Source organism: Bufo bufo, chromosome 2 (assembly GCF_905171765.1).
Source record: "Bufo bufo chromosome 2, aBufBuf1.1, whole genome shotgun sequence".
In the NCBI taxonomy this organism is placed as follows: Eukaryota; Metazoa; Chordata; class Amphibia; order Anura; family Bufonidae; genus Bufo; species Bufo bufo.
This window is the reverse complement of record NC_053390.1, coordinates 557,278,481-557,301,715: the sequence shown is the minus strand read 5'-3', so window position 1 is coordinate 557,301,715 and position 23,235 is coordinate 557,278,481. Positions and strand designations below refer to the sequence as shown.

Below are 23,235 nucleotides of genomic sequence, written 5' to 3'. Positions count from 1 at the left end.
GGGGTTATGGGAAGTGAGGGAAATACAGGGTGGCCTCAAGGACATGGCAAACATCACAGGAAGTGCAGCAGAGGCCATCTTAGGAAGATGCTGAAATAGAGGCACAGAGAAACAGGGTTGCTAAGGGCTGAATACAGACATCAGAAAGGTAAAATTAACTGAAAAATAAAGCTTCATGAATATCTTTTCCCTTCAGCATCACATAGGTTAGGAATTTAATTTTTGGTAGTGAAATGGCAATTACATCTTAAAGAGTAGCATCCCACACCAAAGCTTCCTAGACAAAGGGAACTAAGCAAACCTGACTTTTCATGCTTGCACATTGAAGTTGTATTGTCACTGTACGAACTGTAAAAATCAGACATATACCACAACTTTAAAAAAGATTTTTTTATTAATTAGAAGAACTATACAAAGTTTTTTTCCATTGCATTTTGTTTTATTCAGCTTCTCGAGATCTTCGTGAATCACTTGGACCAGGTTGGAAAATTGAAGATAAAAAGCATAATTGCGGATATGTATTTTTCCAGATATGCTAGGAGTAGAGAATCTGTACAAGATTATTATAGAGAAAAATTGAAAATATAACCCAAAATGCATTATTGCAGATATGTAGTTTTCCAGATATTCAAGGAGTAGAGAGTCTCTACATGGTTATTACAGAGAAAGAGGCTCACTGATATGAGTTGGGCCCTAAATGAGTTTCAGCGTAGGCCCAGGTTATAGGTGGTAGCATAGCAATGTCTGTTCTTCTCACTTTGCATAATATGATTATGTTTCTGTAATCAATGTAATTACAGGATAAAAAATGATTTTTCCATTCAAATAGAATCATTGCCTGTGATTTCACACAGCTGGAATTAAGGGACCTATATGTATATAACCTATATACAGGGGCCCAAGGTTCATGAACAGAACTTGACAAGCATCAGATCAGCGACACATCATATACCTGAGGCCTTCAATAGCTATGGAAGGATTCTGTCAGATGACAAACTGATCATCAGTCTGGGAAATTATCGTAAGTTTACTACTTACTACTAGATATAACACAATCCACATGGTGAGAATTATAAATGAAAGAATAAAAACTATGAATAAAACAAGACATCAGAAAGTCAAAGCAATCAATGTTATGAAATCCACTTAGGATTTCACCATAACATTTTTTTTAAATTTGGCTCCTTTACAAAAATAGAAACTGAAGTATTTTTAATGTATACAATATTGAGTGTATTTTACATTAATATTAAATAAGCCCATGAGAGATAAAGTGCAAATAGACAGAGGGAAGCATGGAAACTCAGCACATCTCACACCAAGCTGAAGCCCTCGTAATGATCTATGGCTTCGGTGAGTCTTTTCCTGAGGATTTCTTTGCTGCTGTATTTGGGCAAGTCCAATATGTTGTAGCAAGTGTGAGCTACAGGCAGGTAGTCCTCCCCACTGGATATAGACTGGATGATTATGTGCAAGCTGGACATGCCGTAGATAGGAATACGGTCACTGCCGGTGAGAAACACTGAAATGACAGCAGTTCATACCATTCAGTACAGTAGTGTCTAATACCGACAGAATAATATAAATTTTTAATAATCATTCTGAAGATTTTCATTTTGGTCAGGGATTAGGATTTTCTATTTCCATAACGATTAAAGTTGCCCACAGAAGAAAGTGTTTTATTAGGTGAAAGGATGCAGGGAATTGTGTATATATTAAATACGGGCATGGAAACTTTAGGGCAGTGCTTCTCAAATAGTGGGGCGCGCCCCCCAGGGGGGGCGCCAGGCTCCGTACAGGGGGGCTCGTTCAGGGCCGGCCTTTGGGATGTGCGAATTTCTTCTGTATAATGCAGGCAGGCCGGGCGGCCGGCGCGTCGCTCAGTGATGTCACGTGCCTGCGCTGCCTGCTTTATGAATGAAGCAGGCGGCGCAGACAAGTGACGTCACTGAGGGACGCGCCGGCCGCCCGGACCGCCTACCGGCATTATACAGAAGAAATTCGGATATACGGTACTATTAGGAGTGAGGGGGGCATGTTTAATAACTTTAAACGGCGGCGGCGGGCACACGGAATCTGTGGATGGCACAGTTAAGGGGTGGGGGTCTGTGGATGGTACTGTTATGGGCTGGGGGGGCACTGTGGATGGCACTGTTATGGGGTGGGGGGTCTGTGGATGGCACATATATAACAGTGCCAGCCACAGATCCCCCCCATAAGTGTCCGTCATCCACAGATCCCCCCCATAAGTGTCCGTCATCCACAGATCCCCCCATAAGTGTCCGTCATCCACAGATCCCCCCATAAGTGTCCGTCATCCACAGATCCCCCCATAAGTGTCCGTCATCCACAGATCCCCCCATAAGTGAGTGTCCGTCATCCACATTTCTTTCTTTTTTTATTCTCTTATATGTTAATAAGGATACAGTGTTATGCAGAGGTGTACTTCTAACAATTTTATAGACAAATGATACTATTTACAGTCGCGCGGGGGGCACGAAATGTTTTCTTCTTCCTAGGGGGGGCCTGACAGAAAATAATTGAGAAGCACTGAGGGAGATTCATCAAAACTTATATGAAGGAAAATTGGCTTAGTTGCCTATAGCCACCAATCAGATTACACCTTTTATTTTTCAATGTGAAAGATAAATGCACAGCAAATAGTCGGTCATAATACAGGAGTGATGACAGGGAATAGGTGATAAATATATTTTCAGGTGATGTGTGCTACAGAGTGGTTAATATCTGTGAGTACCAATAAAATGATTTTAGCAATGATCCCCAAAAGGTTTAGAGGCCCCCGAGTAATAGGGGCTAGAGAAGAAGGTTGGGTGGTTAAGAAGCATCATCAGGAGAGGCTATATTAATGCAGATGTGTGGACTTAGACCTTACTACTTTTGTATAATGAAATTGTCAGGGAAGTGGTATCAAGACACTCTCAAGGTGAAGTCAAGTACGTTTGCTGTACCAATAACCCATAAGGCGGTTTTCCTACTCTTCTGGCTTTCACTACCTCCTGATCTTTTAACTGAACCTACAAAACATGTACATTCTCTACAAGAACTTACATAAAAACTTCTTTTTCTTCTCCAGCGGGAATTCATGGAATGTCTCCCAGAACATCCTAACAGTAGGGTGCACAGCCGAGTATTCACCTTTGTACACAGCACTCTATGAAAGATCCAAGTAAGGTCTTGTTAATGAGGCATGTTCGCTGCAGATTCATGAGAAGCTACCATTAATGGGCATTTCACTAGTTGTTGGACATTTATTATAGAACATGTAAATTAATGTAGAATGCAATTGTCCTAGAAAAGTATAGGGTTTTAGATAAAAATTGTGATGTGTTGCCTCCTAAAAACCTAGGTCATCTTCCGACAGCACTAAAGTTGCCCATATATATTAACCTGAACAAATAAACATGCACCCTTGGCTGAGCATGCAGCTTTATGGGGGATTGGAAAGAACAAGCATTTGGCAAATATTTAACGGGAATCTGTCAGGTACCACAAGCCCGACCAACTACATTGCTAACATGAATAGTACTGCTGCTGGCCTCAGGTCACTAATTTGTATGTTTTCATACTGTGTGCCTGCGTGAACACATAATGGAGAGAACTCCAGAATGAGTCCTCTTAATCCCCCTCTTAATCCCTTCCTGATGGAGCAATTTTCCATTTTTTTGTTTTGGTTTTTCAATCCTTACCTTCCATTCCACAACTTTCCCCCCCCCATTCACATAGCCGTATGAGGGTTTTTTCTTTCTTCCACAGAATAAGCTTAAGTTTAATATTGCATACAATGAATGTAGTGGAAAGCAGGAAAAAGATTCCAAATGTGGTGGAATTGGAAAAAAATGCAATTCTGCCATAGTCTAATGGGTATTGTTTTTATGGCGTTCCCTATATGGTAAAACTGACCTGTTCGCGTCATTCTTTGGATCACTATGATTACAGCAATACCACATTTTTTTCTTGTATTTTGATACTTTAAAAAACTTTGGAAAAAATGTATTTTCTTTGCACCCCCATATTATGAACTTTGTAAAATTTACCTCAACACAGTTGTGCAAGACTCATTTTTTCTGAGGTGATCTGTAGTTTTTATTGATATCATTTTGTGTATGACTTTTTAACTATTTTTTATTCATGCAATCATCTGATTGCTTCTCCCATGGACTGCAATGAAATACCATTGCAGTCTATGGGACATTCACTATGTCACTATGGAGCCAAGCCTTTGGCGCTTCAAATAAAATCCATATTCCTATGATTAGGAACAAGGATGTCATTGTTCAAAATGAGTGAGCATCCATGCTGAACCTCTGATGTTTTTATGGTCCTGGAAGAAACCTTTCTATTTCTGGATATTTAAAGAGCCTACATCTGCCATACATACATGGTGGATGTCGGTAAGGGGGTTAATGTATTCCAGGGCTAGTTTGAGGGCGCAGAGTGTGTAGGGTTGAGCATGAACATCCATATTAGCGATCAGGAGTCAATGCGCCAGTACTATGCATGTAGTACCACTAGTGCTTGGGGAACCTGATAGACTCCTTGTAATGCCTATGGCACCTTTACACATATTTTAACCTACTTTTCAAATGTGGACATGTGGTCATCCTACATCATCATTCTAGTCCTCACCTCTTCCAGCTCCTGCCAGTTATAGTTACTACTGCCAACAACCATGGCTCTGAGTTCAGATGGCTGAAAGAGCTCCAACACTTTCCCACCACAAACTTTTAGAAATCCTGTGGAGAATGCTTCATACCATTCTTGTACTGACTGGTTGAAGACATAGTCAACATAAGAATCTACAAATTCTTTCCTACAAAATGGAACGAGACCCAAAACAAAAAAAAAAACAAAAAAAACAAAAAAAGGAAATTATATAAATCAGAGATATACAATTGTGGAAAATACAGATTGTGTGACCTTACAGGAGCCATAAAGGAAGAATGTCAAGGTAATAAGATGCAGTCAAATGTGGTGGTTCCTTTAGGATTTAATGACCATGGAACTAAAAGTTTTCTACGTTATCTAAGGATCTATAGAGTGTCTGTAGGTGACCATCTGAGACCACATACAAGGCATGTAGGTGAGGTCGACTAAGCACAGTTGGGATTTTGAAAGTTAGCTGCACTGAAATGAATCCTCCCCTCGGAAAGATTTCCAAGATACAGTGGGGGAAATAATTATTTGACCCCTCACTGATTTTGTAAGTTTGTCCAATGACAAAGAAATGAAAAGTCTCAGAACAGTATCATTTCAATGGTAGGTTTATTGTAACAGTGGCAGATAGCACATCAAAAGGAAAATCGAAAAAAAAACTTTAAATAAAAGATAGCAACTGATTTGCATTTCATTGAGTGAAATAAGTATTTGAACCCCTACCAACCATTAAGAGTTCTGGCTCCCACAGAGTGGTTAGACACTTCTACTCAATTAGTCACCCTCATTAAGGACACCTGTCTTAACTAGTCACCTGTATAAAAGACACCTGTCCACAGAATCAATCAATCAAGCAGACTCCAAACTCTCCAACATGGGAAAGACCAAAGAGCTGTCCAAGGATGTCAGAGACAAAATTGTAGACCTGCACAAGGCTGGAATGGGCTACAAAACCATTAGCAAGAAGCTGGGAGAGAAGGTGACAACTGTTGGTGCGATTGTTCGAAAATGGAAGGAGCACAAAATGACCATCAATCGACCTCGCTCTGGGGCTCCGCGCAAGATCTCACCTCGTGGGGTGTCAATGGTTCTGAGAAAGGTGAAAAAGCATCCTAGAACTACACGGGAGGAGTTAGTTAATGACCTCAAATTAGCAGGGACCACAGTCACCAAGAAAACCATTGGAAACACATTACACCGCAATGGATTAAAATCCTGCAGGGCTCGCAAGGTCCCCCTGCTCAGGAAGGCACATGTGCAGGCCCGTCTGAAGTTTGCCAATGAACACCTGAATGATTCAGAGAGTGACTGGGAGAAGGTGCTGTGGTCTGATGAGACCAAAATAGAGCTCTTTGGCATTAACTCAACTCGCTGTGTTTGGAGGAAGAAAAATGCTGCCTATGACCCCCAAAACACCGTCCCCACCGTCAAGCATGGGGGTGGAAACATTTTGCTTTGGGGGTGGAAACATTTTGCTTTGGGGGTGTTTTTCTGCTTAGGGCACAGGACAACTTATTCGCATAAACGGGAAAATGGACGGAGCCATGTATCGTGAAATCCTGAGCGACAACCTCCTTCCCTCTGCCAGGAAACTGAAAATGGGTCGTGGATGGGTGTTCCAGCACGACAATGACCCAAAACATACAGCAAAGGCAACAAAGGAGTGGCTCAAGAAGAAGCACATTAAGGTCATGGAGTGGCCTAGTCAGTCTCCGGACCTTAATCCAATCGAAAACCTATGGAGGGAGCTCAAGCTCAGAGTTGCACAGAGACAGCCTCGAAACCTTAGGGATTTAGAGATGATCTGCAAAGAGGAGTGGACCAACATTCCTCCTAAAATGTGCGCAAACTTGGTCATCAATTACAAGAAACGTTTGACCTCTGTGCTTGCAAACAAGGGTTTTTCCACCAAGTATTAAGTCTTTTTTTGTTAGAGGGTTCAAATACTTATTTCACTCAATGAAATGCAAATCAGTTGCTATCTTTTATTTAAAGTTATTTTTTCGATTTTCCTTTTGATGTGCTATCTGCCACTGTTACAATAAACCTACCATTGAAATGATACTGTTCTGAGACTTTTCATTTCTTTGTCATTGGACAAACTTACAAAATCAGTGAGGGGTCAAATAATTATTTCCCCCACTGTATATGTCTGAAAAAAGCCCCTGAAAACGGTTTAAGAGAAGATACTTTTTAAATTGATTTCCACACACATCTGATAATAGTTTGCCTAATTCTGAATGGATTGCAATAAGTAATTGTGCTTTTTTGGGGCTAATGCTTCTAAAGTATGGCAAAATCATACAAAGGACAGATGACACACCTATTTTCTTTATTCACAGTTATCTGGTCTCCTCCAGGCACCAAGGGTTTCATTTCCGCCAGTCCATAACTTTCCCTACAGATCTGTAAACAGAGACATATATTTTACTTAAAGAGGTTCTCTGGAAATAACCAGTTTTAGCAAGTGCCTGCAGCCTGCCCCTCTAAAGAGAAGATTCATACTTACCTGATCCCCGCCAATGTGCCGCCTTCGCCGTGTCCATGTTTCGGTCCCCGCAGTGTTGACATCCGGTGCAGCATGGTCACATGATCCGTTTCAGCCAATGACAGGCTTCAGCTGTGACATGCTGTTTGTGGCCACATCACTGATGAAGCCAGTTATTGGCTGCAGCAGAGCATGTAACAATGCGCATACTACGCCAGATGTAACCACTGCAGGGACTGAAAAATGAAGATGGAGGAGGCAGCTCGGATGACCGAAGCAGGTAAGTATGAATCTTCTGTTTAGATAGAAAGGCTGCGGGCAAGCTCCCCATGCAAAACTGGCAACTGAACACAATGTTTTCAGCAGGTTCAGCCAACAATGCACTAATGTATAAAGATCATCATTATCACATCGGTAGGGTCCGAGTCCCAGCACCCCTGCCAATCAGCTGTTTCAGGGAGCTGCTGCGCTCACCCAGTCCAGTACCTGCTTGGTATTGCAGCTCAGTCCCATTAACTTAAATGGGGCTGAGCAGCAACTAGGCAATGTGACCAATGTATGGTGACATCACATGGCCTAGGAAGAGGCTGTGGTGTTCACGGAGTGCCCGACAGCTGATCATGAAAGACAACCAGTGGATAGGTTATCAATAGTACTACCCAGATAACCACTTTAAGATAATGTTGTAATAAATACGGAACTATTTTCCACAAAGCAGAATATCAAACCTTTTTATGGACACTGCTTTTAGCGGCTACCAATGTGATATACACTACATGTCCAAAAGTGCATTAGCACCCAGCACCCAAAAACCACATCTAAAAATCACGGCCATAACATGGAGATGCTCTCACCACTCTTTCTAATGCATTTTGGAAAATGATGACCGTTTAGCAGCAAGAGCATTAGTGAGGTCAATGCCCATGCTGAGCAGCTTGCCAATTCATCCAAGGTGGTAGATCGAGTAGCCAACACACAGCCTTGACATTGGATCATACTTTGGTAAACTAGTTGCTTAGTATTGCGAAGAAAGCTTCTCCACCCTAGAAAACAGACAATTCTCTACTATGTAATCCTATGCTGCAAGATAAAGATTTCTCTTCACTACCATTCCAGGTCACATCGTGAAAAATAAATGTAGACCAATGTTCAAGACATTTAAAGGGGTATTCCAGGTAGAGAAACTTATCCCCTATCCATGGGATAGGGGTTTACTAATAAATTGGTGGGGATATCAGTGGTATCAATGTACACAGCTATCTCTGATGCTCCCATAGAATAGTTGTTGTTTTTTTTAAATCAGATTGTTTTTATTGAGCAATTTTAAAGAAATAAAGAGAGCAAACATTCTCTCCACCCCTCCCCCCGTCCACCCCTGTTCCCAAATGTCCTACATCGGAGGAGAAGATCTCCAAAAGTCTCTGAAAAGAAAAATCTGAACATGAAAAGCAGTAGTAACTCCAATCCGCTATTACCCAGATAGACAGTTCACATTAGTGTAGTACATATATCAAATCTTCCGTTTGACTCATATGATAGCATATTACACGGTAAAGTAATAAATCACATGTAGCACATCAGCCCCATAAAAGCTAGAACCTTATCCCACCCATAGCCACCACATCCCACCTGCTCCCTAGGAGCACCAGGCATCAGGAATCCAGAGGGATAACACCCAAACGCTCTTGTAAGACCGGGGCAGTTCAGTCACCACCTCTCACTCAGATCACCCTACAATCTCCATTTTAATCTACAATATTATAGTGTTGCATGATCTATCTGCCCCAAATCTTCTCAAACTTTTTGAGGTTGTTCCTCTTTTGGTATACAAATCTCTCCATTTGCAACAGGGTGTGAACCTTATTTACTAGTTCCCTAACCTTAGGACGATCAGGATCCACCCAATGATACGCTATCACCTTCCTTGCCTGATACTATATGCGAATAATCGCTAATTTATGTTCAGCAGGTAATGATAAAGTTTCAACACATCCAAGTACACACAACTTGGCGGTGATTACAATGTGTGTCTCAAACACCTTTTGTAGTACATCTGTCACTCCCCCCCACAGTACCTCCTCAGCCTAGGGCAGTTCCACATAAGGTGTATCAGCATAGCATTGGGTGTCCTTTATTTACAGATGCCTAACCAGGCAATAGAACCTGTCTTGACCCAGGTATAAATTAATACTTCACTTTTATTGAGATAGATATAAAATATAATGTAATGTACTACGTGTGTGCAACGTGCACTCTTTAATTGAACTTAGACAAAACCAAAAAATGAGAAGTGTTAAAAGCACAGTGCACCACTACACTGATGAAAATATTAACTGGACAATTAGAAGGGAAGAGAGATGTGCACTATCTCTCACCCTATGTGCCTGTAGGCTTGCGCCTACTGATATCACTGTGAAGGACAATCAATACCGTAGCAGCGTCCGCGGTATCCCTACCAGCTGAGAGTAGTTGTCATGGAAACCTTATAAAGTGGTGGGAGACAGTCAGTATCAACCCACTATACACATGGCGCATTACGAGTCTCAAATAGTCTCAGACTGGGATTTGTAGCGATTGGGACCGCACCAAGGACTCAGTGCCCAGCAGTGAATGCCCAAGATAGCTTAATGATTGGACTGAACCAAGCACCATCGGCCTGATTACCGCTAGATGCCACTACACAGTGGAGTGGTGCAGAGCAATTAAAAACTAACACTGCCCCCCGACATGTTTCGCCAGTATTCTGGCTTCTTCAGGGGTGAATGGGCAGCCATGAGTAACCCCGGCCACCTAGAGGTTTAAATAGTGTGCGAACTGATTGACCGGTTAGCCATCCTATCATCCACAGCGCACAAGGTATGACCAACCAATCAGAGCCATAGACACTCCCCCATAACAATCCGATTGGAATATCAAACTCCGTCGACCACTGTGCACGTCATCAGTGACGCGCTGCGCCCAGAGTAGCTGCGCGAACACTTGGACTATGTCCGCTGAACCTACAGTACCGCGCATGCGCCCGTCACCGACTAGACACGTCATCAAGGACGCACTGCACCCAAAGTACCTGCGCGTACACTTGGAATACATCTGCTGATTCTGTGGGGCTGCGCTATACGTGGATGCGCACGGACTTAGGACCAAAAAAGAGGTGTGTGGGAGAGAAGAAACCTGCGCAAATGGATGATGCACCAGGACTTAGAGCTGAAAAGTGTTGTATTGGGTGTCCCACACCTTGGACACAAGTCGTCTAATCTGTATCCCATTTTCCTTAGGAGGGCAGGTGTCCGATAAACTCTATGCAACAATAGCAACTGTGACAGTCTGTGTACTTCACCCACCGCTATATCAGTAAAACCTTCTAGCACTGTGTGCCACTGGTCTTCCGTCAAGTTGGTTATATCTTTCCGCCATTTATGATACAATCGGAGAGGCTGTTTTTTAAATTGCGTTTCCATAAGACTACTGTAGTGCAGCTATATGACCCCGCCAGTGGATCCCCCTGAACTAGCCAGATCTACAATCGTATGTTTGGAGGCCGGTTTAATCCCCTATACTTTTCCTTGGGAATTGATAGCATGCCGAAGCTGCAAATATAGGTAAAATTGGGAGTGTGAAAGCTGAAACTCACTTTGTAATTGGGCATATTCTTTCAGAGTATCCCCATCGTAGAGCTGATGTATGTGCGTAAGTCCATATCGTCTCCAAGTCTGAACATTGGATACTTTATGCAACTCTGCATACATGAGATTGGGCCAAATTATGGTAAACTTAGTGTAACCTTGTATCCCTGCTACTTTCCTCGCTTTCCACCAAACTTTATGAATTACTCGAAGTATCGGAATATCATTCCCTGCTTTATCCAGCGATCCATCCTCTAATGCTGTTATTAGGTTTTTACCCCCTACTAGAACTCGCGTGATTCGCCCCACCTTATTAATGTCCTCGTCCATCCCCCAACCCTGATGGACGAGATGTTAAAGTTGGGCAGCCAAATAATAAATCCAAGGGTCTGGACCCCCAAGTCCCCCATCTGTTTTTGGTCGGCAATGCGTAGCCAATTTTATGCGCGGAACCCCTCTCTTCAAGATTAAGTCCCTAAATATGGCATTAACCCATTAACCGTGACAAAGAATCGGTTGGGGACCCATATAGGCGCATTATGCAGCAAGTATAGGAGTTGTGGTATTAGGATCATTTTCAGAAGGTTGACCCTTCCTATTACTGAGAGTGGCAATTTGGTCCAAGTCTGTACCTTCTGTCGAAATCTCTGCATCAACGGAGTTAAATTCAGTCTTTCATAGTCTCTGACATCAATGGTGACCTGGACACCTAAATATTTAAAAGACTTGACAAGTTGCAAGCCTTCTGTTGAGCGGTAATCATTCCCGTTGTCAGCAGAAAGCAGCATCAACACAGACTTGGACCAATTAATGTTCAGTCCTGACAGGCAGCTGAATTCTCATGGCTGCCGGAAGAGAAGAGCTCCCATCATCTAGGAATAGAAGCATGTCATCGGCGTAAAGAGCTACTTTTTCGATAAGCCCGTTATATCAAAAGCCCTGGACTTCCCGCGCTTCCCCTAGCGCCGCTGCCAGGGCCTCAATTGCTATCGCAAAGAGTAAGGGTGACAGGGGGCACCCCTGTCTAGTCCCTCTATGCAAATGGAAAGATCGGGAGAGAGCTCCATTCACCCTAATCTTAGCTGTTGGGGAGTTATATAAGAGTTGGATCCACTGGATAAAGGTTGTCCCAAAGCACATTCTTTTGAGCATACCCCACAAGTATCTCCATTCCACACTATCGAACGATTTGGCCGCGTCAAGAGACGCGACCGCCGCATTCAATCCGTGGAACCGACCTGCCTGTATGTTTAGGAAAAGACGCCTGATATTGACCGCTGTCGACATGTTAGGCATGAACCCTGCCTGATCTGAGTGTACAAGCGTCGTTATCACTGTATTAAGTCTATTCGCTAACACTTTCGCTAGCAGCTTCACATCAACTGGAAGCAGAGAGATAGGCCGATATGATTCTGTCATCAGAGGGTCTTTGCCCTGTTTGGGAATGACGACTATGATCGCCTCATTCATACTGAGTGGCAATCCATGACAAAGTTGTGCCTCCTTAAAGGGTTTCTATCACTTCGTATGACATAATTAGCTGTCAGACACTAGCGATCTGCTAGTGTCTGCTCTGGCCAACCATCCCACTATAATCACTTGTGGGGCAGCGGTTTTGCTAAAAAACTAACTTTTATAAATATGCTAATGAGCCTCTAGGTGCTATGTGGGCGTCATTAGCACCTAGAGGCTCCGTCTACCTTCATAAACAGTCGCCGCCCAGCGCGTCCCTCCAGCCCGCCCATGTCCTCCTCCGTGTGACGCAGCGGCCGAATTCTCGCGCATGCGCCGTGCGCGGCTGTATTCGGCGCATTTGAGATGTCTGAGCTCGGAGCGGTCAGACATTCAATGCGCATGCGCGGATGTATTCGGCGCATGCGCATTGAATGTCTGACCGCTCCGAGCTCAGACATCTCAAATGCGCCGAATACAGCCGCGCACGGCGCATGCGCGAGAATTCGGCCGCTGCGTCACACGGAGGAGGACATGGGCGGGCTGGAGGGACGCGCTGGGCGGTGGCTGTGTATGAAGGTAGACGGAGCCTCTAGGTGCTAATGACGCCCACATAGCACCTAGAGGCTCATTAGCATATTTATAAAAGTTAGTTTTTTAGCAAAACCGCTGCCCCACAAGTGATTATAGTAGGATGGTTGGCCAGAGCAGACACTAGCAGATCGCTAGTGTCTGACAGCTAATTATGTCATACGAAGTGATAGAAACCCTTTAAGCACCTCCAACAACTGAGGAAGCAAGATAGGGGCGAATAGTTTGTACACTTCGGCAGGCAGTCCGTCACTCCCAGGGGCCTTAGCAATAGACAGATCACTCAGGGCCATTTCCAATTCTGTGATTGTTATGGGACCATCTAAAATCGTTACCTGATCAATACTCAGTTTAGGAAGCTGGAGCCCATCTAGAAAATTTGTAATCTCTGGATCCCCTGCAGTGATTTTGGACTCGTAAAGGGATGAGTAAAATACATGCATAATATCTAAAACTTTGTCCTGAGCCGTACATACAACCCCCTCGGCGTCACGAAGAGTAGCGACATATGCAGAGGGCTGTTGCGCTTTGGAGAGCAATGCCAACAGTCTACCTGTCCTCTCCCCCTCTTCAAAAAATGATTGTTTTTGGAAAAAGCATTTTTTTTTTGCTCTAAGAAGAAGTTTATCATTCAGTTTAATGTTGTGCTTCCTGCCATTGAGCCCTATGCACTTCCGTGGGCTGCATGACATATTGAGTTTCTGCTCAACCGTTTGGCGTTCCAATGTTCTTACCGTTGCTCGGGACTCATTTAGCTTTTTATTAACCTCAGCAATAAGTACTCCCCGCAAAAAGGCTTTCATGGTATCCCAAACTATCAGCGAAGAAGCACCTGGAAGATTAAAGGCAAAAAACTCTTTCAGCATATCTCCAATGTTTGGGACTGTGGGTAAAACAGACAGCCAAAATGGATTGAATTTCCATAATGGCCTACAGCCGGTCACAGAGGGTAGGAAGTTGGCAGATACTAATATAGGAGAATGATCTGAAAGTTGCCTGGTTAAATATTTGATATCGCAGATACGGCAGCTCATCGCTTCATTCCCAAGAGCTAAATCTATTCTAGACAATGTTTGATCCGTGCTAGAACAGCAACAATACTGACGTCCATGTGGATTACGCAGCCTCCAAAAATCCATTAATGACGCTTCCTCTAGAAGTCTCCCAAACGGCGTAAGCAGCCTCTCCAAATGTGTCCCGGGAGCAGACATTCTATCCCATTCCGGGCATATTACATTATTGAAGTCCCCCAGTATCATTGCTGGGGTATCTGGATAGTCTGACAGAAAAGCCATCAACTTCTTAATTACAAGCGGGGAATATGGCGGTGGTATGTATATCCCACATATAATACATAAAACATTAAAAAGTTTGCCATAAAGGAAGACATAGCATCCGTTCGTATCAATCCTCTTATCTATGCAGCTAAAATCCAGCTGTCTGTGAATCAGTATACTTACTCCCCTTGCATATGAGGAGTAAGTAGAATGATAACAATGACTCACGTACCTAGGGGTAAGCAAATGGGATTGTTCCGTAGGGAGGTGCGTCTCCTGTAGATAGCAAACCGCAGGGTGGTACACTTTAACACTCTCCATCAAAGCCTTTCTTTTAATGGCATCTTTAACCCCTCTAACGTCCCAGCTCAGAAATTTCACTGGGTTAGCCATACTTAAATATAAGGAACCTCATCTTAAACGGATACTTTAACTTACATTGTATAGGCAATATTATCCCTTGGGACATGACCGCGGACCTGGGACCATATTTCCCCAACTTCCTCCCCCCCTTCGCTAACCTGGAAAACACCCTCGCCATTATCTAAGTAACACTTAAAGTCACTCTTCCTGACAGATCCCACCAATACACCTTGATATTAAGGCCTGTGGGCAGTTAAAATATCTATCAGCAGAGCGAGCTGCCTAAACCCATAATATCTGGCCAGGCGGAATTGAACGCTTCCGTATTTCGCCAAATTCAGGTGCAAACTGATAAACAGCAAAAAGATATAAAATGGATAACATCCTGCACTAACCTCAGTTATGAGTAATATAGACAATAATAGCTACATGTGACAACCCTATGCATTACACAGGTATCTTAGCTCCTGACAGCCACACAAAGCGGGCAGGAGGTTACCTATATACGGCTACAACCATCTGTGCATTGCCACATAATCAGTGTTTACCACTCATAATATACAATGTCATTTTGCAGAGTTGACCTCTTATTCGCCCTGGTTCCTTTCCGCACGAAGTTGCCTTTCATGTCAGTCCAGCCATTTGGATGTCTCCTTCGTGTCCTCAAAGAAGCTTGTGGATCCAAGAGCCGCTATTCTGAGCCTGGCCGGATATAGCATAGAGTACGATGCTCCGAGTTCCCTCAGACGTCGTTTTACCTCCAGGAATCTAGCTCGCCTCTTCTGGACTTCCATGGAGAAGTCAGGGAAAAATGACACCCTGTGTCCGTCAATAGAAAGATCAGGCATATCTCTTGCCTAGCGCAAAATAGAATCCAGATCCCTATAGTGGAGCACTTTCATAAGGACCGGTCTCTGTGGCGCCCCTGGGAACTCTGTGCGCACGCTCGATGGCAAATAAAGGAGTCAAGACGCCCCCTCCAAACAGTTTTTTGAGCCAATTTTCAAAAAACTCAGTGGGGTTAGAGCCTTTCACTTTCTCAGGCACTCAAACTAGCCTCACATTGTTTCGTCTCAGTTGGTTTTCGAGATCGTCCTGTTTAGCAGAGATTGCATCAAGCCTGCGGGAGTGATCTGCAGCGTCTCTCTTGAGATGGTGTACCACATCCTCTATGTCCCCCATACGATCCTCTAGAGACGTAGTACAGTCCGCAAGTTTTCTCAGATCATGCCTGACAATAGAGATATCTTCCTTAATGGCTCCCATCTGCATAGTCAGAATATTAAGCGACTTGCCCCACTTAGAAATGGCTTGGAGAACGTCTTTTATAGTCGGCTCTTACATGTCTGAGTCTGGGACATCTGGGTCCCCAGCCCCATCTTGCTCCTGAATGGCGGCAAATCTATTAGGGTGTTGCTTCAGGCCCATCACCTCTCTGTGCCCTTCCCCATCTGAATCCCTTCCCACTCCAGTCAGGGAGGACTCACTGTTATTGCCGGAGGCACATCTCTCAGTGAGGAGCTCCGGAGTGTGTGCGAATTGACTCAGCCTCTCAGCTACATCCTGCTGTAGGTCACTCACACGGTCTCGGCGCTTCGGCGTGGCGGCCCCGGCGCCATCTTGCAGAGACTTGCCGGCTCCTTTCCGTCTCTCCGCTTGGACATGGCAACAGGTTGTAAGTGCCTGCGGGAGACGAAGAGGTCTCTGGACCGCCTGGTGCTGGTCAGTCCGAAATGTGCGGTAGTTCAGGCTGGTTTTAGCAGATAATTGACCGAGGCAGTGCAGGAGGTCCGGAGATCACGTCCGCTCACATGCCTGGAAAGCCACGCCCCCTACCATAGAATAGTTTTTAGCAAGTGCACACATTTTCGACCAGCCACCCAATCCATTTCAGGAGGGCTCCAAAGGGTACGGGGCCTCCATTCTCAAGATTAGTGGGTGTCTTAGCGTTATCCCCAATCCTGTGAAATACCCCTTTAATGGGGAAGCTCCTTCTGCAGCTGTCAGACAATCAAGTCATTAGGCAAAGGCTACCACTCCTGAGAACTCATTCACACAGAGCTGAATGGCATATGGGCTATATCCTTTCAACAGGCACTGTGCAGTGTATATGCCAATCTCTAGCATGTGTGTGCCGTCGGACTGTCAAATACAATCCATTGCAGTGTTACTTTAACAATCAATGAGCTTGTCAGTACACCTCATCACAATGTGGAGGTTTCTCAATAAGGTTTGCACTATATGCTTGTATTTTATGCTGAATTAAAACGCCTTTTTAGAAGGGCTGTTTATATGCTTTTAGCCATGTAATGTATATTGAGTTCTGTCAAAATATAGACAGCCTAACAGAAAGATAGAAATCAGTAAAAAACAAAAAACAATCAGGTATGTAGACATAAAAGTATCACAAGGGTAAATTACATTAGTATCAGAATCTAGTATTTAGAACATCCAGCCTATCAAATACAAAAAAACAACATAAAAGGCTCAATGATATCGTGCTGTACAATCTGGTGGCCACTAACCGTGAAATTAAGGCAGAATGTCTCCTCAACATCTTCTCCAGGGTAGTCCAAAAGTTCTTGAAGACTCCTAAAGGTAAAGGTAAAAAAAAACAACAGAGCAATCGTAAATCTCACAAACTATGTATAGAAATTGAATTTTGGTTGCTAGGTGCAAAAATGGTTTTACCTGGTGACTCCTTAAAGAGGACCTTTCACCAGGATACATGTATTGAAATAGTTATATTACCTTACCGTGCGGCCCCCAGTGATGTCTTTCCGCTTTTTTTTTTTTTTCAAAGGATCCCCCCTTTCGTCCTCTGTGGTCCCCGTTTGTTTTGGCGCCTCATATGCTAATGAGGTGATTCGGTTCAACTAGACGGGGACTTGAATTTGTCCTGGGCGCGGTTATCTTCTCCCTGGCTGCGAGCGCATCCAATCATAGCGCCCCACTCTTAGCCAGGGAGAAGGAGCTCAGGTTCTCGCGAGAACTTAAGCTTTTACACATCCCGAGCCGTGCGCCATCTTGGAGTCCCCGGTGGAGAGAACTGCAGCGGCGGCACCAGCAGCAGCAGCATACTGTGGGTAAGTATGAAAAAATCAATTATCACTGAATAGAACGTTTGTATGTGTATATATTTTAAATGTTAAACTTTATTAATACATCTTAAAAAATTGGAACGAGAGTGAATTCCTATGCAAAATAATGTTCACAATAAGGGTTATCCCTTGTATAGCAACAATTGGCACTAATTCTGGTCAGAATGTACTCCCACCCCTATCACTTTATGCGGGGTACATGGAGGAGGTATCTCTGCCAAAATTTAGCTTGCAAGGTGATAAACCCCTATCAATTGTAGAGCATCCACCAATTTTATGATGTGATGCATCCAGAAATAAAGAAAGAAGGACCGAGCACAGGGCGGACAAAACTACTTCCAGGGAAAGGAGTGGGCAGAAATGCTTTATACAGTGTTCAATAAAAGCGTTGGTGCACGCTCACACTGTGTAGCCTCTAAATTCACCCCCAAATACCCCTGTTAACTCCCCTAGTAATGTCGCCCTCAACACAGATGATACAGTGCCCGGAACGGCACAGCGCCCTACACCTAGCAGCCTCAGTCTGTATATGCCTATGTATCGCCCATTATATGCTCAACGCGTTTGTTTAGGGCAGTGCTTCTCAATTATTTTCTGTCATACCCCCCCCCCCCCCCCCCCCCCCCCTAGGAAGAAGAAAACATTTCGCGCCCCCCGCGCGACTGTAAATAGTATCATTTGTCTATAAAATTGTTATAAGTACACCTCTGCATAACACTGTATCCTTATTAACGTATAAGAGAATAAAAAAAGAAAGAAATGTGGATCGGACACACACTTATGGGGGGATCTGTGGATGACGGACACTTATGGGGGGATCTGTGGATGACTGGCACTTATGGGGGGATCTGTGGATGACGGACACTTATGGGGGGATCTGTGGATGACGGACACTTATGGGGGGATCTGTGGATGACGAACACTTATGGGGGGATCTGTGGATGACGGACACTTATGGGGGGATCTGTGGATGACGGACACTTATGGTGGGATCTGTGGATGACGGACACTTATGGTGGGATCTGTGGATAACAGACACTTAAGGGGGGGATCTGTGGCTGGCACTGTTATATATGTGCCATCCACAGACCCCCCACCCCATAACAGTGCCATCCACAGTGCCCCCCCAGCCCATAACAGTGCCATCCACAGACCCCCACCCCTTAACTGTGCCATCCACAGATTCCGTGTGCCCGCCGCCGCCGTTTAAAGTTATTAAACATGCCCCCCTCACTCCTAATAGTACCGTATATCCGAATTTCTTCTGTATAATGCCGGCAGGCGGGCCGGCGCGTCCCTCAGTGACGTCACTTGTCTGCGCCGCCTGCTTCATTCATAAAGCAGGCGGCGCAGGCACGTGACATCACTGAGGGACGCGCCAGCCCACCTGCCGGCATTATACAGAAGAAATTCGCACACCCCAAAGGCCGGCCCTGAACGAGCCCCCCTATACGGAGCCTGGCGCCCCCCCTGGGGGGCGCGCCCCACTATTTGAGAAGCACTGCTTTAGGGTAAATCATCAGGAGCTAAGGGCTTAGACAGACAACACTGACAAACAAACAAACAAACAGCGCTGCCCCTCTCACATGTGGAGGCGGCAACGTCGGCGCTAGGATGGCCGTGACGCGGGCGCCGAGAACAGCTGATTAAGTCACCTAGGCCACTCCTATCAAAGACGGAGCTTATCGCCCAGAAGGCCAATAAAGGAGCTAGACATGCGGTTACCATAGTAAACCACCGCCCCTATGTCAGCCGCCCATTCCAGGGACGAATCATAGCTAGTGTCAAAACACTGAAATTAAACAGGAATAAATCGGCGGTTTGTAACGCAGCAGGTAGGCACCAGATATTGACTATAAATTCACTACAAGTGAATATAAATGAAGTACATGATGTCATATTCTGAACCCATTTGTATCTGCAGGTCCATTAATACCATACTGACACCACTACACCCACAAGCCGAACGGCAGTGGGAAGATGTCAGAGGGTGGCACTGTTATGGGGGCATCTGTGGGTGGCACTGTTATGGGGGATCATTGTGGGAGCATCTGTGGATGACACATATATAGCATCTTATCTTATGTGACATCCACAGATCCCCCCCCCCCATAACAGTGTCCCTGTGTAGTGAATGGGAGCCGGCATCTGTTTCTGTAATGGCAGCGGGGCCCGATGCCTGCTTCATTCATAAAGTGGGCGGAGCATGCGCGTGACGTAGTGGGCTACGCTACGAGCGCCCACCCGGCCTTGTGACTGCCAAGAAGTTAGTTGTAGGTAGTACAGCGCTAGATTTAAGATGATTGGAATACTTTAACAATACCAACAAATTAGATATGATTACCGTATACTACAGTGAGCGGGGCCCGGTGTAGTAGAATACAGTGACTGCACCGGGCCCCGCTGCCATTACAGAAACAGATGTCGGCCCCCAGCCCCTCCTCCCTCTCAGCCTATTCACCGGACGGTCGCAGCATTCGCCCCCCATAAGACGCACTGCTATTTTCCCCACACTTTTGCGAAAAATACGGTACTTCTCTACTGTAAGAATAAAGGCCAATGCATGCAGTGCATCACGTTACCGCAAAAGGAACACGTTACGTGACCATGAAGAAGCATGCTTTTCATGTGCTTCACTATAGGGCACGCAAAGCACAGTTAAGGAGCGGCAATACTTATACTTTCCATTGTGTTGTGTTCCGCTGTTACAGGCCCATGGTTAACCTAGCCTCTCACTGATAACTGATTAAGTAAATATGTTTTTTGCAGGACTAGAGACACTTGTATAACTGAAGGGAATGGATAGTCAATAGTTCAAGACTGAAGCTATAAACCATTTGAGAAACTGCTGTCATTCAGCTAGGGCTATAAAAACTTGTAAACTCAGATTGTTAGCTTAAACTTTAAACATGACTATGGGATTCTACTAGGGAAATCAGGTTTTACAATAAATGCCCCTTCCTGGATCCTCCCACTGCCCTATCTTCAGCAGAAGATCAGCACACAAAGGAGAAGGCAGCAGCTTCCTAGCCAGTAGTTCTGTGGTAATGACATGTATGTTGCCTTTCTTTCCTTCGAGGAATGTATAAAATACATTTGCATATTAAATACAGAGGAGTCGGAGTCGGAAGTACCAAAAACTGAGGAGTCGGAGTATTTATCTACCGACTCCACAGCCCTGCCTTATTGTGAACATTATTTTGCATAGGAATTCACTCTCGTTCCAATTTTTTAAGGTGTATTAATAAAGTTTTACATTTTAAATATATACACATACAAACGTTCTATTGTTCAGTGATAAGTGTTTTGAGGTGAATGTAATCCAATTATATCTCAATCAGTGAAAGCTCAAGTTCTCGCAAATCTGGCGACAACTTGAGCTCCTTCTCCCTGGCTAAGAGTGGTGTGCTCTGATTGGATGCGCTCGCAGCCAGGGAGTAGATAACTGCGCCCAGGACAAATTCAAGCCCCTGCCTAGTTGAACCGAATCGCCTCATTAGCATATGAGGTGCCAAAACAAACGGGGACCACAGCAGACGAAAGGGGGGGGGGGGGGGGGGGTCCTTTGGAAGAAAAACAAAAGAGGAAAGTCATCACTGGGGGCCGCACTGTAAGGTAATATAACTATTTCAATACATGTATCCTGGTGAAAGGTCCTCTTTAAAGGGGTTGGCCACTTTGAAAGAATATATGCTAAATGGACAAGCAGTCCATGCTTGGCCACAATAAAGGCATAGTTACCGTACTTGTCAGAAGGTGCCGAGCTGCCCACCTATGGACTATGTAAACAGCCCACCACTGCAGTTACTGTCTTCATGAGGTGGTCATGTGGTTTAATCATGTAACTGCTTTCCTCCTCCTCTGTGCAGCTGCAGGACACTAGATGAACTGGTCCAATGTCGTTGCAGAAGAGGATGTCGCAATGGATGGGAAAGAAAGCAGTCAGCTGGTTAAACCAAGTGACCACTGTCATTTTGGTTCCCATGGACGTAGTGGTGGGCACATACCCTGTGGATGGGCATATCAGGTAAGCTAAAATATAGAACAGCAGGGACTGTGTATCCATTTAGCTTATACTTGCTTTAACATGGCCAACCCCGATAAAGTAAGTAGAGAAATGTATAAAGAAATCTTCTCAATGTGTGCTCAGCCAGGTCCCCAATCTTCACCCCCCTTGGGCTGGGTGACCCCCCACCCCCCTTCCCCCAACCTTTTATCAGCCAAAAATGGAAGAGTGCAGCAGGAAATGAACCTGTGTCCCATGCAGGATTTCTACAAGACTCTCTGTCATCATCATTTATTTTTAGGCTTAGTGTCCCTTTAATTAAGACCTTCTTTATCTGAGGCTCTGTTCACACTGGCATCATAGTTATGTTTTCTCAGGTTTCCATAAGATTGGGCAGGTAAAATAGTGTCATAGGAAAAGAAAAAAATCTGTTCTAAAAAGAGATAATACAGATCTATTGTGTCGCTTACGGAGCCTGTAAAAACGGAACACATCTCTGGAAGGGAGTGAACTTTGATGATGTCCACACAAGATTTAAAAATGAATGACTATTAGTAAATCGGAAGTGAAAGCAGTAGCCAAAATGTGATGGTGTGATTTAGTTTCACTGCGAGACATTGTGCACCACTATTTGTCTGCCATATTGTATGTGGGCTGGTGGGGTCTGTGTGCCAGGGCTGCTTTTCAGTCTCCGATCAGTCTTTTTTACTAGTACATGAGTCAAAATATTCCACATATCTGTTTGTCAAACGCTAAAACTACAGCAAAACCGTAGATCTGTATTGTGTTAAAAACTGAAAAAATAAAGGTACAGTATAAATGAATTTCGATTTTAAAACTGAAAAACCATGGGAGGATTCACTGCCTGCAAGTAGCTAGTCAAAGCCTGCCCTTCAAATTGACATATAAAAGTGTCCACTAGAGGGCAGTGTTGCAGTTATATATATATAAAAAAAAATATATAGAAAATAAAACAGAAAACACAAGCAACATGTGCACTATGGAGACTGTAGGGAGAAAGGAGATTAAAATGAGAAGATCAAAAGGTAATGAATGTTAAGTGCAATTCCGGATGAAGTCCACACATGAAATATTGTCTTCATTTTGAAAGTGGACATACTAGGTAGGGAAAATGGCTAACAGAGATATAGTCCTGTACAAATACAGGGGCAGGGACCAGGACCATCTAACTCTCTATGGCAACGGACTAAACATGGATTTTCCACCTTACACAGATGAGGATTTCTGCAGTCCATGAACAGACAGAAGTGAGGGGCAATAGTGAAGCTGTCAGCACACTGTACCATGGCGGACTAGAAGCGGTGTAAACAGCAGGCCTATATTCGGCTGACAGCAGAGATATTCCCTCAGGTCATCTCATCAAACAACCAGTTCTGCCCACAAGGGTAGTGCTCTGGGGAACAGATAAATTAGGAAGCTGCTCATTATACAACCCTCTGGCATAACAGTGCAGCTTAGGAAAAGCAGAGCCTCCAGTTTATTTTTCCCTTATATTTGATATCGCTTATATAGCGCCAGCATATTCTGCAATGCAGGTTTCCGCAATGCGGTCTACAATCTAATTTCCTGGCCAATCTCATAGAATCCAATCAATGTATCAGGATTTTATTTTTTTTATGTCAGATCCCTGTGCTACAAA

The 23,235-nt window shown here is 44.3% G+C and overlaps 1 protein-coding gene across 5 annotated transcripts in view; it reads right to left on the bottom strand.

The window, feature by feature from the left end:
* Nucleotides 1-375: 375 nt before the first annotated feature.
* Nucleotides 376-23,235, bottom strand: part of HERC3 (HECT and RLD domain containing E3 ubiquitin protein ligase 3) — a 129,075-nt gene continuing 106,215 nt past the window's right edge. For all 5 annotated transcript variants that reach the window (XM_040418141.1, XM_040418144.1, XM_040418143.1 and 2 more), the window contains 5 exons: nucleotides 16,994-17,060; nucleotides 6,998-7,080; nucleotides 4,648-4,831; nucleotides 3,070-3,172; nucleotides 376-1,522 (listed from right to left, as the gene is read on the bottom strand). In XM_040418141.1, coding sequence (XP_040274075.1) covers nucleotides 1,314-1,522; nucleotides 3,070-3,172; nucleotides 4,648-4,831; nucleotides 6,998-7,080; nucleotides 16,994-17,060 — 646 coding nt within the window. In that variant the 3' untranslated portion in view covers nucleotides 376-1,313. The remainder of the gene's footprint in view (nucleotides 1,523-3,069; nucleotides 3,173-4,647; nucleotides 4,832-6,997; nucleotides 7,081-16,993; nucleotides 17,061-23,235) is intronic.